We start from the raw sequence: 14980 nt of genomic DNA on the forward strand, positions 1-14980 counted from the left end.
GCCAAAGGACGACGCAGATCCCTCACCCACATGAGGCAGCATGTTTCATCATAGGGGTCACTCCTTCACCCGCAACAATGTTGCAGGGTGGGCTCCTCTTGTTGCTTGGGAAGGACAAACATGAGAAAAGTAAGGAAAGCCATGGAATTAGAAGCAAGTAAATAGGACTGCAAGGAAGCCAACTGTTCATGGGCAGTGATACTGCACACAATAGGTCTTTCAACATCAGGCAGCTAAAGCTATCTCTAGAACAGACCTAAAAAGTCATCCCAAAAGAATCATGATAAATTGCCTGCACCCTCCTACAGTGCCAGGATTGGTCAGAGTGCCTGGCCTACCACTCAGACAGTGCCTAGGAGTCTGCAGCTTTTCTCCAACCTCACTGTGTAACACATCTGGGTTGGAGAAATAGAAGTGCGCATGTCTATTTGGCTGGGCGAAGATGGCCGGCTGAACTTTACACTCACACGACTAAGTGCCCACCACACCCTGCCGTGGCCCAGCCCCACCCAGCACGCATGCATGCCTCAGCCAGTCATAGCAAAATAAAAATGAAATTATTGTTTTAATATTTTATTTTTCTGACCAGTGGGGCGACGCTCCACTACCATTACATAGGAGCCACCCCTGCTTTTCTGTGTCTCATTCTTCCGGAGCCGCCCCTGCTCTTCAGTGTCTCATTCATCCACATCTCCTTCCTCCCTTCCTTCTGGCTCCTTTCCTCTCCTTTTCCCTTGTACACTTTGCTCATCCTTATTTTATTTTTCCCTCTCGCTGAGCCTTATTTTCGTCTCCCATTCTGATGCCATTTTCACCCCTCCTCCCTGTCCTTTCACCCTCTCCTTTCCTTTCCTTTCCTTTCCTTTCCTTTCCTTTCCTTTCCTTTCCTTTCCTTTCCTTTCCTTTCCTTTCCTCTCCTTTCCTCTCCTTTCCTCTCTCTTCTCCTCTACTCCCTCTGTACCCTTCATCTGAAAATAAAACACAGACAAACTCCTGGCATGCACGTGTCTACATAGAAACATCAGAACAGGCAGCCTCTGAAATAACATCTGCAGGCGCAATGCATCCTGGGTCCACTGCCTCCTCTGGGTCTCTGCGCATTGCTCTGGCTGCATGAATAGTACCTACGCCCCTGATGACACGCGCAGCGAGCTCATCGCACTGATAAAAGGACCGAGGGCCTTGGGTTTAAAAACATTTTAAAGGTACTGGGTTGATCAAGTATTCTGAAAAATATGTACTCATAGCATTGTCTCTCAATAGGCAGAAATGTCAAGTGTGCATGACACTGAGCACTGGTTACATGATGTACTATCTTAAAAAGATGTATTTGGTGTATAAGCCACTTCAGTGTAGCTAATCGAGTCTGGGTCATTTTATTGACCTTACTTTAGCTCTTAAAAAAAGCAAATGGAAAAATCGAAATAAATGTTACATTTGTCATAATACAGTTTTTAGTTTTTATTTCATGCTGTTTGATACTTTTTCAGAAAAGTTGAAAATTTTAAATGTTGTGAACTCTTAGTAAAGTGATCCTCCCTCTGGGAAGAATTGTGAGAGGTAGTGGAAGGGTTTATAAGTAAAATACATTTGAAATCTGGGTTGAATTGTCAAAATCTTTAGCAAATCGATTTGAAAGGTTAGTGACTAACTTGAGTGGTGTCTCTTCTTTCTACCTGTGTATTCTCAGTCCAGCCTCCGTAGCTCGCCATGTCCACCCTGGGGCACCTACAGTAACTGGGGGAGTCGCCGCTCAAGTTGGAACAGCCTAGGCAGAGCTCCCAGCATCAAGAAGAAGAACCAATCAGGAGAGAGGGAGTCGCTGCTCTCAGGTGAAGGAAAAGGAAGCACCGATGATGATTCTGATGACTGTAAGTCAAGCACGAGGAGCCGGATTTCCTTGCTCCGGCGGGCAGAGTCGCTGGACACCCGGGCATCCATGGAAATGCCTGAGCTTCTCCAAGTTCCATCATTGCGCCACTCCCTCAGCATCGGACCAATGGCAGCCATGTTGCCATCAGAGTACCCAGACTGCAATGGCAAAATAGTGCACGTGCCCAGCGAACTCTTCATGCGCATCGACAACCATAAGGAGGAGCCGATCGACTACGATGATGACATAGATGATGTAAGTTGAGTCTGCTGTGAGGACATCTTTGTAATTATTCTATAGAGATGGATGCAATCTTTATGTTATTCTGGGAAAGGGCTGTGTTGTGTTGAGTAGAAGCGTGCTTTTCTTACCCCTCATTATTATTATACCTATCCTTAATCTGGATGAAAATTTAATCTGAGCGAAATCACAAGTAGGAAGTTGTATGTATGCATGGTAAAAATATTAGTGCTGACAGTATTTAATCAAAGTTTTGTATAAGTTCATTAACCTTTTAGAAGTTAGTAGATGGTCACAACCTGCGAGCAAAAAGTGGAGTTTCTATGTCCAAAAGCGGGAGTTTAGTACATCAACAAATCTTGATCTGTCCAAGGCTGCTATGCTGTCTTGCAAACCATATTATATAAAGGTAAAGCTAAATATATTGGAAAATAAAATAAATTAATCTGGGAAGGAGGGTGATTCGGGTGGCAATATCACATCAAAGCCTTTAAGTACCTCTAAGTACTGATAAAAAGTCCAACCACTGATTATTAGATGCTGGTTGAGTGTGGGAGGGTCAAATGTGAGCAAAGGGGGGTAGCAGATAATACCAGACCTATTCAGCTGGAGGGATGCTATAATCATTGGAAATTTACATTCTTACTCTGTAGGGATGCAGAACAGGCCCTTACAGCAGAGCACAGGATCTCAAACCCACATTAACTAATCCTAACATGCTGCTGGTGGAACACCAACTGAGTCCTGACCACAGAGCCCAAAACAGTGGTACCCACAAAAATGACCTTTGGCACCATACAGTGGCTGCAAAACTCCCGGTTGGTGCTTAACATAACACCTTTAAAAATAGAAGATCCAAAATTAGATTGCCCATGCCACCTCATTTACTTTTGCAGTGACGTTGTTCAACGTGCCCAGAAGCACAGCTTCATTTACACTCCAAGGTCTAAAGCTGATTCATTGGGTGCCATTTGCAGGCTATGACTTCCCTGATGTGGGGTTGATCAGGCTGCAGATGATGCTTAGGGTATTTCTGAACCAGCAAGTTTGCAACATACGTTTTTTGAGTAGTGAGGAGAGAATTGCAATCTTAGGTATAGCTAAAATAAACCACTGAATGAAAAATTGAAATAACCTCTCAGGATCAAGTTGACAGTCGAATGTTGTCAAGTCCATGCAGAAGTCTGTGGTTTGCTCCAAGGGGGTTCCAGACCGTATATCCTCTGCATACGTGTGTTGAATTCACAAGCAGCCAGAAATTGTTCAATAGAAAAATCTGTTCATCCATGATGGCACTATTGTACCAGATAGTAGCAATTTGAGGAGGGCATAAGGGTAATGAAGAAATCTTGCTTTCTTCAACAGTGGCCTTTTCGTTGATGGTAATTTACAGCTAGCGCTCTGCCTCGGTACCTCTAGAGGGGTGCTTGCATCATTTAGTCCTATGTCTGGGCAGTTGCTGCTTTTAGTTTTTATGCTTGTCATTATACCATGCATCTGAGCGACTACTGGTTTGAATTTTACAAGAAGGCTAGATTTCAATGAAGAAGAGCTTTGTGGGTTGTGGAAAGCATTGATACAGCTAGTTGCAAGTGCTCAAGGCGTGGAAGATTGGTCAAGAAGTGGTAAATCGTACAGCTGATCTGCCATCAGAGACCCTCTTGTCAATGGAGACAGGTGTCTCTGGCTGCTTCTGTTGGTTGCACAGTTGTCGGGTCAGGAAAATATAACATGGTTTTAATTACCCTGGGAGTGGATGGGTATTTCTTACACCCATATCTACTTTGTTAAGTCTTCAGAATACCTATGCACTCACATGTATTGGAAAAAAGTCCCAGAATTATTACAACTTTTGGTTTAGAACTTGACACTGTCATTGTTTCGTTGCCATTATAGAGTTAGCAAAAGAGACATCGAAAGAGATAGGACAAGAATTGACATCACACAATTTCCCCAGAAAACTGATATTCAAACGTGTGTGTTTCCCTGATAATTTCAGGGGGACTCTCAAAGATGAGCAGGTCAATGTAGGCTCTCAAAACGTACCATAAATCTTGCTGAGGCAGTCAATAGACCAGTGAATGCCTACATTTTTTAAAATTATGATTAGTCACTACAGAAGTCACACAGCAAAATGAAGGACACTGTATTGGATTGCACGAACATGTGAATTTTAACATTTTCCACGAATTAAAAACAAACAAAAATACAAAAAACCATGAGCCCTTGCCATCAATATCTGAGTTTTATCTTCAATTAAGAAAGGAGTTTATGGTCCCAAAGAGTTGGGGCAAAAATATTTGCCATTTACCCAAGCTTTCCTTCCTCTAATTGATGGGTTTTATCAAAGACAAATCCCATTTAATAGGAGGTTGTGTGTAATAGAACATCCAGTAATGCAATATGGATGTTTGTCCTGGCACAGGTTGGACATGAATGACTGCCAAGGAGCCACATTTTTAACATACACAAACAAATAGTTTATTTTTATTCATATTTATCTAATCGTCAATGATTTTATGATATATATTTCTCAATGAAGCTGTGGCGCGCGATTTTCTTTTTTGATCTGTTGCACCATCGTTTCAAACTTCTCTAAAGATACAACTTTGGTTTCTTTTTTAAATAGCAGACTTCTCCCTGCTGGTGCTTTGTTTTACACCTCAGCCCAACAAAATGTGATATCAAGTCAAACAATTATGTCGCAAGCCATGTGCTGTATGTGAACATCTACTTCAGCATAATCCATAAACTAGACCAATTCTTTAGAATTTCTTGTTTTCTTTTTAATAATTTTTTTAACAATTTCGTAGACACCAATTTTTTATAATCAGTCCAATGATTTACACAGCTCACTAAAATAGTAGGGGCAGAAGCACGTGTTCCACTATTAAAAAAAACCTCCAGGTTTTGCTTTGTACAATTTTGTTTTCAATTAAATATTTCAGCATTTCTCCCTACGAAGAACAACCTCTGTTAGTTCCTCCACGACATTTCCTAAATCATCATTGACCTGATGAAGAGGGCAACCCCACAAGGTAGAGTGGTATTTTTGAACACCAACAGCACTGTGGTTGAGTATATTTCCCCACAAGGCCATGTAGCATTTTTTAAGGCCATTTCACTGTCTGGTAGAGCAGTTTCCTGCACGGTAGCGTTTCTTTTTAATAAAAAAAAAACATTTAAAAAACTTGTTTTTAATTAATCATATTGAGTCCCATTTGTTTCTTTTCATTTTGAGATCTCTGCAAGGCAGTCCAGTTCCACAATGGTAACAGTATACCATTTAGACACAGTAGCAGATTCACAAAAAGTAAGAAGTGGACAGCTCTAGCTGTTCCTACAGGGTCATGGCCATTAGAGACAGGCTTATCAGATCGCAGAGGATCTTCAAATATAGTATTAGGACATTGAAATGCTGAGCGCTCCATTGAAGACAAGGGAGTGCTCTGGGCTTCTAATGGCTGGTAAAAGCCCGGAGCATCAACATTCCAATGTTTGTTCACAGCAAGAGCTGTGAATAAAAAAGCCCCACGGAGCCCGAGGGGATTTCTATCCCCTCGTGCTCCGTGAGACATTTGTTTTACAAATTAGAGCATTCCGACCTCTAGGGGTGGAATGTTCTCATAGCCTTAGAGCCCTCCACAGCAGGCTCTACCGGCCGTTGAAGGCCTGCTCCATTGTTAAAGGCCCTCTTAATGCTGGGGTGGGCCTTTAATGGCCAGTAGAGCCTGTTACAGCGGGCTCTAAGGCTATAGTAGAAGCAGGTCGCAATGAACCGTCCCTCTGATTGCTCCTATCATAGAATCTCCTGTCACAGAAATAATAAAAAGCTACTACCATGCCTGTGCAGGGATTAAGTACCTGTACATGTACCTAGTGGGCTGGAGAGGTAGTCAGCCAGTGCTTAATTTGAGCCGGCGATTGCTAGTGGGGGGTACGGCATTAATTTTTTGAGGCCGGCACTTCTTTTTCTTGATCAGAGATTTCCCATGTGCAAGAGAGGGAAGCACACACAAACAGGAAAGAAGGAGGAAGAGAAAGACGAATGAACAGTCATGAAAGAGAAAAGCAGAAACCTGCAAAAGTGAGATAATGGGGCAGATAATGTATTGTAATCGATTAAAGAGGCCTGAGGTCAGGGGTGTAATACAGGCCCCTGCGGAGCAGAAGGGCCACCAAATTTTCAGGAGACCCAAAATACTTCAGTGGGGTCCCATTTTGCCAAAGGCCAATAAAACCTTATGAGATATTGGAGTCTCATGGCCCCCTCTTTCCATTCTAAAGGGGGGGCATCATTTTACATTATGCCTCTGCCTGAGCTGGTTTCCAGGCTACGCAGACTTGGTGTCTGCCTCGCTGACATTTAATAGCACCGGCAGGGGGCTTCTGAGTGGCTCTTTAGGCACCAGCACTCATCATTTTACAAATTAAGCACTGTGGTCAGTCAACAGAGACCCTGTCCTCTGATAGAACTATTTGAATTATAAGGTGGCATCAGAGGTTTATCCTATCCCTTGATGTGAGGTATAGACATTAATGACAGCAGAGACATGACAACGCATTGGCATCCGCATCTCCATGAATGTACGGTGCATGTGCATCCTCTCCTGCAGAGCCACTGTCAGACTAGTCAGTGGTAATGAATGCAGCAAACTAAATCCAATATAAACCCAGTGTTTGATGTCCAAGTTTATCAATGCCGACTGGTGCTGAACGTAGAGAAGGGACTCAACCCCCCCCCCCCCATCTCATTTGGCTGTAAAAACTGCACTCTACTACTTCCAAGCATAACCCGGCTGTTAAAATCAGGTTCGTGAAAAGCGATATCTAGTTCCCACTCTCACACTTCTAACTGCATTACTCTTTTTCCCATTAGTCCCAGAGCTGGTAGCCCTTTCCTTTCCTAAGAGATAGTAAGATGGCTCAGTAAGTTAACAAACTGCTGCTGACATCTGCTATGATCTACAGATAATACATTTGAATCCCAGCAAAGCCAACTCAGCCTTCCACCATTCTGATGTCTGTAAAATGAGCACCATTAAATTGAGTAATAGTAGCACCTATTATCTTCAGTGCCTACAATCTGATTAATATTATTCCCATTATTATTACCTATAAACACACGAGTCCCATATGGCACCATATACCCATTTAAGTCCAATTCCTACATTGTCTCCCCCCTTTGACCTAGGTACAGACTGACCCTTGTTCCTGCCCTCTGCTTTCTTCACATTTTCTGTATAGGCCTTTAAATTACAAGTTCCTTCAGGGAGCAATAGTCTGAACCTCAGGTCTCCTTCTCTCTGGCCTGACTCATGGACTAACATAGGCAGCCAAAGAACAACAGGAGATGCATACATTTGCCTAATTTCCTGCGGTACCCTCTCCACCCACTGTATCAAAGATCATGCATTGTAGAATAAATATCAAACTCTTGAATCTCAAAGGGGAGTTACTTCAAGAATGGACATTTTCGACTTGACATAATGACATGTTATGTTGTGTTAAGTTATGTTATGTTAGGTTTGTTGTGTTGTTATGTTATATGTCATGTTATGGCGTGTTACATTACGTTATGGTATGTTATGTTATGGTGCCATTTGTAATTTTTCTTCATACTTACACCATCTGGTAGCCAGGTCACAGAAAGCAGTCACACGACTAATCACTCATAAAGTTTTCATTTAATCTCAAACCTAAAAGCCATGAATGCCTCAATAATGTTGTTCTAGAAATAAATGATTCTTCCTCACTTGGGATCACTAGATCATAGTGGGGTTTCTCACTTACCTGACAGTATTAGCAGCAACTAACTAATAGAAGTACAGTCATGTGCTGTGAACTGGTGTAAGAGTACAATAGCCTGTGTTCTCTAAGGGTCCTCTTTGATAAATGGCCATATGTTTGTTCCTTTGGGGAAACTGCAGGTCAGCGCTCGTCTTTGTTCAAAGTTTAGTGTAGACCCATCCTGTAGGGTCCCACATGGGCCCTTACTGTCCCATTTGTGGCTATATGGTGGTATAAGCCATTTTGGGGTTTCAAAGACTCTGATTCGCAAAATCATAGGATTCGCAACCACAAAGTATGTTTTTGTTATGTATTAAACCCATTTTTTGTCTATGTAACATGTTACTGAATCATAAAATGGGGGAACATCATTTACCATGCAGTCTGAACCATGCAGTGCCTTTACAACGTGGGTACTACATCAACTGCAACGTTACCACAGGTTTGCTTTAGGGAACGTGGTGTTGGATTTCAAGTCCAACACCTTCCCTACTGATACACACACTGGAGTTGGAGTAGTTAACTATACTAGTCCAAAGTCCAGTGCTTCCGTAAGGCAGGTTGTTGTAACGATATGCGTTCTAAAGGAACACGTTGTAACGATGCAGTCGTTGTTCAGACTGCGTTGTCAAAGCATACGTGGTTCAGTCATACACCCAATAAAATGGATTTTGGAACCCATAATGAATCGCTATTTGGAAAGGGAGTATTTAGGGCATCCCTTCCAAATAGTGATTTGTTAAGATATGTATCAATGTTTTGTGACTGAAATCTGGTGGAAATTTTTACCAAAAGCTCAAAGGAGGTGTTAAAGGGGTTGGCTTAGGACTCTCTTCTCTTTCCTGAATGTTAAAAAAATATTTGTTGGGGAGTAGGTAATTCTCAAACAAACAAAAAAACATTTTCTTTCTAAATGTAGCTCTGTTTCCTTTGAGGACTTTATTTAAAATTTGATCACAGATCTGGTGGCATGCTGAGCCCAGCAGGCCACCATCCCTAAGGTGACATCCTATTGTAGTGATTCGCAAATTCTTACTTACCTCATACATTTTGATGCGGTCAGAATGAGACCGTCTACTATTCGGACTTCTGTGAGCCACTCTATAAATACAACGGTCCATTCATAAAATTCCTTTCAATTCACAAAATGTCAGTTTACAAGTTGCAGCCACTTTTGCCAATGGAAATTTCGCACATCTGATGCTAAGTGCATTCCTGGAATCCAGTCTTTTCCAGTCCTCTTTGTGGCTGTAGAGACGGGTTTTGATCAGGAAGCCATGGACAAACTGCCCTGCTGGTTGCTTGAGTCAAACCTAAGGTTGTCTAATTTAGCCTTATTGTTCCCTGGGTTTGGTCGGTTCTCAAAGATTGGAATTGTAGTGGGTCACAATCTGGCCTTTCTCAATAATGTTTAGGAGGAAGTTTTCAAATTATGACTTACTACATTTGAGGAAATCATAGGGAAGGTGACCTTCTTGGGTCAGTAGAACACCATATCTATGATTTATTTTTAATGAAGCATTTGTTTTTTAAATGAACCCCTTTTTCTTCCTTAAAGTAAACAGGGCTGCATTGAAAAAGAAACGTTTACCACTTTTTTGTTTGTTTAATAGTTGATTGTGGTCCTTGAACAACTGCCTATTCTTCAAAAAACTTTTTTCACAAAGTGTAAGGGGTTCCCATGGGACACCTTCCCTTTTGCGAATGCATTACCATCTCCTTTGAAGTGTTTGTTAAATATAACCAATTTGCGAGTGGATTTCAGTAGAAAAACATGAATCCATAATATTCTGATTCGGATACCAAATCTGTATCTATTTGAAATTCCATTTTAAAGATTCAGAAACACTTGTGTGACACCTAAAATGGGCTTAGTGCATAAGAAAAAGCATTTTAACATATTTTGTATATCTGGCCCTCAGTTCGTAAAATAATTTAGTGGTCACAAAAATACAGGTCGTTAAGTTATTAAATAATTCAGTGGTGATAAAAAATACAGGTCGCAAATTGCAGTTTTTCACATATATGGCACTAGATGACAGTGAGTTCTTGCTTGGTTTATACGGTACTGAATGTGCCAAGATATTCGAGGCTGAGTCTGCAAACATTCCAAATAAAATTAAGATAAAACAATTAGTTTTGACACAAACAATAAATTGAGCAATCTAATAATCTAAATTACTCTCATTTTGTTTTTTAGTTATTTAAGAACGCTATGTCAGATTACTCTTAACTTCTAAATCAGGCAAACGTCATTTGTAATTAATCTGCTAACTGTAGTGAAATGCTCAGTGCTATAGCATTTTTTTATTACACATCTGCTTGCCAACTGCTGCATAGTAACCCGCTTAGACTGTAAATACATTCTTCCGATGGTGCCAGATTATAAACAGTCTTTTAGCATGCAGCGTTCCTGACTACATTAGCGACGGAGGAAACTGAGCGCTAATTTCTCGAAAACACAGTCCATGCCCAAGAGGAAAGGTTGTTTATGTCTCTCTGGTTGCTTTGCTATTGCAACCAGATACACAAGCAGTACCAAATATTCAAAAATCGTATTTGGTTAATATCAGCTCACCCGGAATAAGTGTGTCACGGATGGGCACAGTGGCGGCTGCTAATGAGTAAAACTGGGGGGCGGGTGGAAAAGCAAATTCACTTACCTCCGTCCTGTTGCATGGAACCACCGGCAGTACACAGGCTCCCAGAATCTCCTAGCCAATCCCGACGCTGATGTCACCAGCATGACAGCAGCATCATGATTGGTCTAATCGCCCTCGTTCGGCGCTCAGACATTCACTGGAAGCCTGTGCATGTGCTCCACCCAGCCTGTGCATTACGCCTGGATTGATAACATGCTAAGTGCGCATGACTGTTTGGCCGACCGAAGACGGCTGGCCATACGGCCATGCGCATTTAAGAGAGTGTCCACCTCTCCTCCCCCTGCTTCTGTGACAGCTCAGCCCCTCCCCGCACCTAAAGTTAAACAACACTGAGCCAGTACGGAGAAATAAAATGATAATAACATTGTATTATTATCATTTTATATTTCCTTTTTGTACTCCTCAAAAAGCAGTGGGCCGATGGTCCTCCGCCTTAGCGAAGGAGCCTCTGCCGGATGGGCACTATGTTTGTGACGTACCACGTTAACATGGTGGGGTGCATTGTAGCCACAGGGCTGCCTTTTGGTCGTAGCAATCAATAGTACAGCAGGTGCAGTGGCATTGGGGACTACAAGTGAAGAAGGCCGCATATACCCTGATAAATGTTGCACCCTACCTGAAGCATAAGGCTTCTTCCATAGGCCCCTTAATACCCTTGCCACATCAATGGCTGACACGCTGTATCACCCAGGTCCCTGTGCCCTGTTTGATTAGGAAAAGGGAGCTATACTGGACAGAGAAACACACACATATGCTCCCTAAGCTGCCACCTGTGTGCAAAGCTCTGGTGGGAACCTTGTAAACCATCCTCATCCTCCTGGGGCGCAGTACTCGATGCAGTGAGTAATATCACACTTCATACCCTGCCAGTTGTTCTCAATGCACTGGGGGCCCTTGTCACTCACCCTAATACTGCCCTCTCTGGAAGCACACTCAAAATATTACCAATCCTCCTGTACCACTGGCAGGTGGAAGAAGCACCATTGGTCCCCTGCAGGCTGGAGGTGTTTTTTTGTTTACTGAACAACTGCAAAAATGGTTTGTACCTACCCAAATTGAAAAAATATGTAATAAGCCGAAACGTGGTGTCATTGGTGTGGCCAGTTTTCCTTGCTATAGAGAATTATCATATAAGTCGTAGAAGTACTAACTAATTATGGGCCTCATTACGAGTGCCCTTAACTTGAGTTACCACTTCAGCAGAATTAATTGGCCCACAGTAATTCCTCCAATCTGTGGAGCTAAATTTAGGTAGAGTCTCGAGGTGAAATACAGAGAAAATTTAAGAAATTACCTTGACGATCGAGACCATAATCATAAATTCACCTGTTTGCCTCATTTCTCAGAAGACCCTCACAGCCCCACCTGTAATTCTTGGTAACTGTTACCACTGATTTACGGATAACACCTTGATAAGTAACTCTGGGGGACAGAGCTATCTGGTGGTTTAAGAGCAGTGCTTAATTTGAGCAGTTTTTTACTTTAATTTCAATTCAATTTCATTTAACTTGAAAAAGGTGGTCCACCAGATAGCATACTCAGAAACTAGCCATGCTAATGGCAACACTGCTCCCCTCCCCTTCAATGTTTTGACCCACTAGGTTCAGAATACAATTTTGCCACTGTCTAAAAAAAGGATCTTTGAGAAATTCAGAAATGAAGGATTAAACCAAAGATAAGTGTACTTGATATTTTGAAGAAAAGCTACTCTTTTTGTCCCGGGTCACCAAAGTTGCATGTAGGCAGCAAGAAGATACAGAAATTAATGGATGGAATGCTTTAATTAATCATAGCCACTGGGCCATCACTGTACCACTGGAACCAAGCTGTACCCAGCTGAAGAGCCCATAACTAGGGCGAAACGGGTCCTGGGTTGCTTGTGTTCTGGTTCAGGGAGGGCCTGGCTTAGCAGGTCAGGCAGGACTGTCCCCATTGGAGTGGGGTCAAGACTGATTTGCATATAGCTGCAAACTGATGTGGCATGGTGTGTAAAATAGCGATTGACTGGGATTTGGTTCGGGTAATTACCAGAGGCTGAGATTAATTCAAGCATTCAGTCCATCAATATGTTTTGTGTACTTCAGTAGGCAGCAAGAGTCTTCAATTTGTTTCTTTTTCAAAAGAAGGTTCATAAAATGCAGTTCAAGTCAACAGATCCCTCTAAAGGCCGTGCAATTGATTTTCTTTTTGTTAATTAATATATTTTTAAATATTTTGATTTACTTTAAGTATAGTCTTTGTGCGAGAAATGTTATTCTTTGCCTCCTATTGATGTTTATGTGATTACATTGCAGTGTCTGTGAGTAGCCATATAGCTACTCAGAGGTACTGCGATGTGGTGTGTGACTTTCTCCAAGACTTGGCTGAAGTAGTTTTGAACCTGTTTAAGCTGATGTACTACAGGAGTATATGTGGGTGAATTGCAACTGATTTACTTTTTTGCAGTACTCCTAACTTACTCCTGGATTTCAATAGTACTCTGAGAGTAAAGCTTTGAATTGAACGCTCTTTGATTTGTGACCGAGGTATAGGACAGGCACCATAATGACTTGTATTTAAGAGTACATGAAGCAATACTAATTGAGTACTACCTCATGTACGCAAAAATGCCTTTGTGAATACATCCCTCTATTATTAGACTATGCCACAACCAAGGAAACAAAAAATCTGGATACCCCACCTCCTTATACTAACTGCATTAGGAATGGAAATTCAAACAGTTAGCCTGGCTTGTCATTTCCTTCATGAATACACTGAAGCTTCTTTGAAAGTTTAGTAGAGTGTATGAAATACAATGAAAATTATGTTAGTCAAGGCTTTTTAAAAATGTAACAGGTTGGTGTTGCGAGAGGGGCTTTAGAGTGGACTAGGCATTTTGTGATTAATGATATTGATGGAGATTGGAGAACGAAAAAAAAACATGCAAAAGGTTGCATTTTAGTTTTGCTTCACTGAAGGGTCCCAAGAAGTAGTAACAAAAACATGTTTGGTAAGGACTTTACCTAACTGTTCATAACCTCCTCAGCCACTTATTATTAGTATCATTATGATGATGAGTATTAATTCATCAACATCGTGATATCGTTAATATTACTAGCAGTAGAATTCATTATTATTTATCTAACAAATATATGTGTACAATGCCATCTATGGTATTTGGACAGAATATCAAGCTGTTAGTATAGGGAGACAGAAAAAAAGAGAAAAAAATTGTGATACATAAATATTGTAAGGCAGAAATGTCTCTGTCCAGCATATAGTTTTTCAGGTAAGTAATATTGTTGTTAAGGATATTGTTGTAAATATCATTTTCAATTATATAGTCATAAAGAATATCGTTTTTTTATTACTTTAATGTGTTTTAGTTTATGTATTAATTATATATGTTAGTATTGTTTGTATAATTTTTATTTTAGTTTGTAATTTTAAGTGATTTTGATTTTTTTAAATCTAATTAATAATAATATATAATATCATAGGTGGTTGTTGGATTTGTGGGAAGGTAATTAAGTAATATTCATTAACAATTAATTAATATTGTATTAATTATTGAACTGATCAATAATTATGTGCATTATGTAATACTTATTTTATTTATATTAGTTGTGGGTTGCTAGGAAGATAGGGTGAGAAATTAAATAATAAATACAAAATAATAATGAATGTATATGTAAATGTTTAATTTATTGATAATTATCTAAATTGTGTAATAATTATACATTTTATTTATAGTTTTGGTGTGGGCTGCTGGGTTTGTAGATTTGTAAATGAAGTAATAATTAATTAACAATTAACCAGCAATTGTTAATTAATTATGGCATTGATTATGAATTATGTAAATTGTTCTATACCTATTTATTCTTTCATTATATTGTAGTTGTGGATTGCTAAGTTTATAGGGATACAGGGTGGAAAGTGAAGTATTAACTAAATAATCATTCTTTTTAAATTGAAAATTAATTATTGTTTATGAATTCTGTAAATTTGATAATGATTATTTATTTTAAAAAAATGGATATATAGTTTATGTGAAGTAATAACGTTTATGTTTGGAGTATTATAATTTTTCCAAAGTAATAGGGTTATTCAAATATGTAATGTGTTTGAAGTGAAGTAGTTTACCTACTGTTGCTCAGGGCTTTATTACAAGTCTGGCGGTCCATGGACTGCCAGACTCGAGGGGGTGCAGTGGTGGCGCTCTTTCTGCGGGGGTCCCAGGGCGGCCAGGTCAGTCTGGCCGCCCTAGGACCCCCGCAAGTGCCAGGGTATTAAGGCTGCAATATGCTGCACCCCGCCAAGCATATTATGAGTTTCCTCAACGCCACACTTTTAATGGCGGTCCAACATGCTTCATGTCATGTGGATGCACGCAGAAGGGCACAGCATGTGCCACCCTGAGGGCATGCACACTAGT

At 40.7% G+C, this 14980-nt stretch overlaps 1 protein-coding gene across 1 annotated transcript in view; it reads left to right on the forward strand.

Moving 5' to 3' along the window:
- Positions 1-14980, forward strand: part of LOC144786174 (voltage-dependent T-type calcium channel subunit alpha-1H-like) — a 1055750-nt gene that overhangs the window by 704269 nt on the left and 336501 nt on the right. The window contains exon 15 of the mRNA XM_078665169.1: positions 1691-2128. Coding sequence (XP_078521295.1) covers positions 1691-2128 — 438 coding nt within the window. The remainder of the gene's footprint in view (positions 1-1690; positions 2129-14980) is intronic.

Source organism: Lissotriton helveticus, chromosome 10 (assembly GCF_964261635.1).
Source record: "Lissotriton helveticus chromosome 10, aLisHel1.1, whole genome shotgun sequence".
NCBI classification, from domain to species: Eukaryota; Metazoa; Chordata; class Amphibia; order Caudata; family Salamandridae; genus Lissotriton; species Lissotriton helveticus.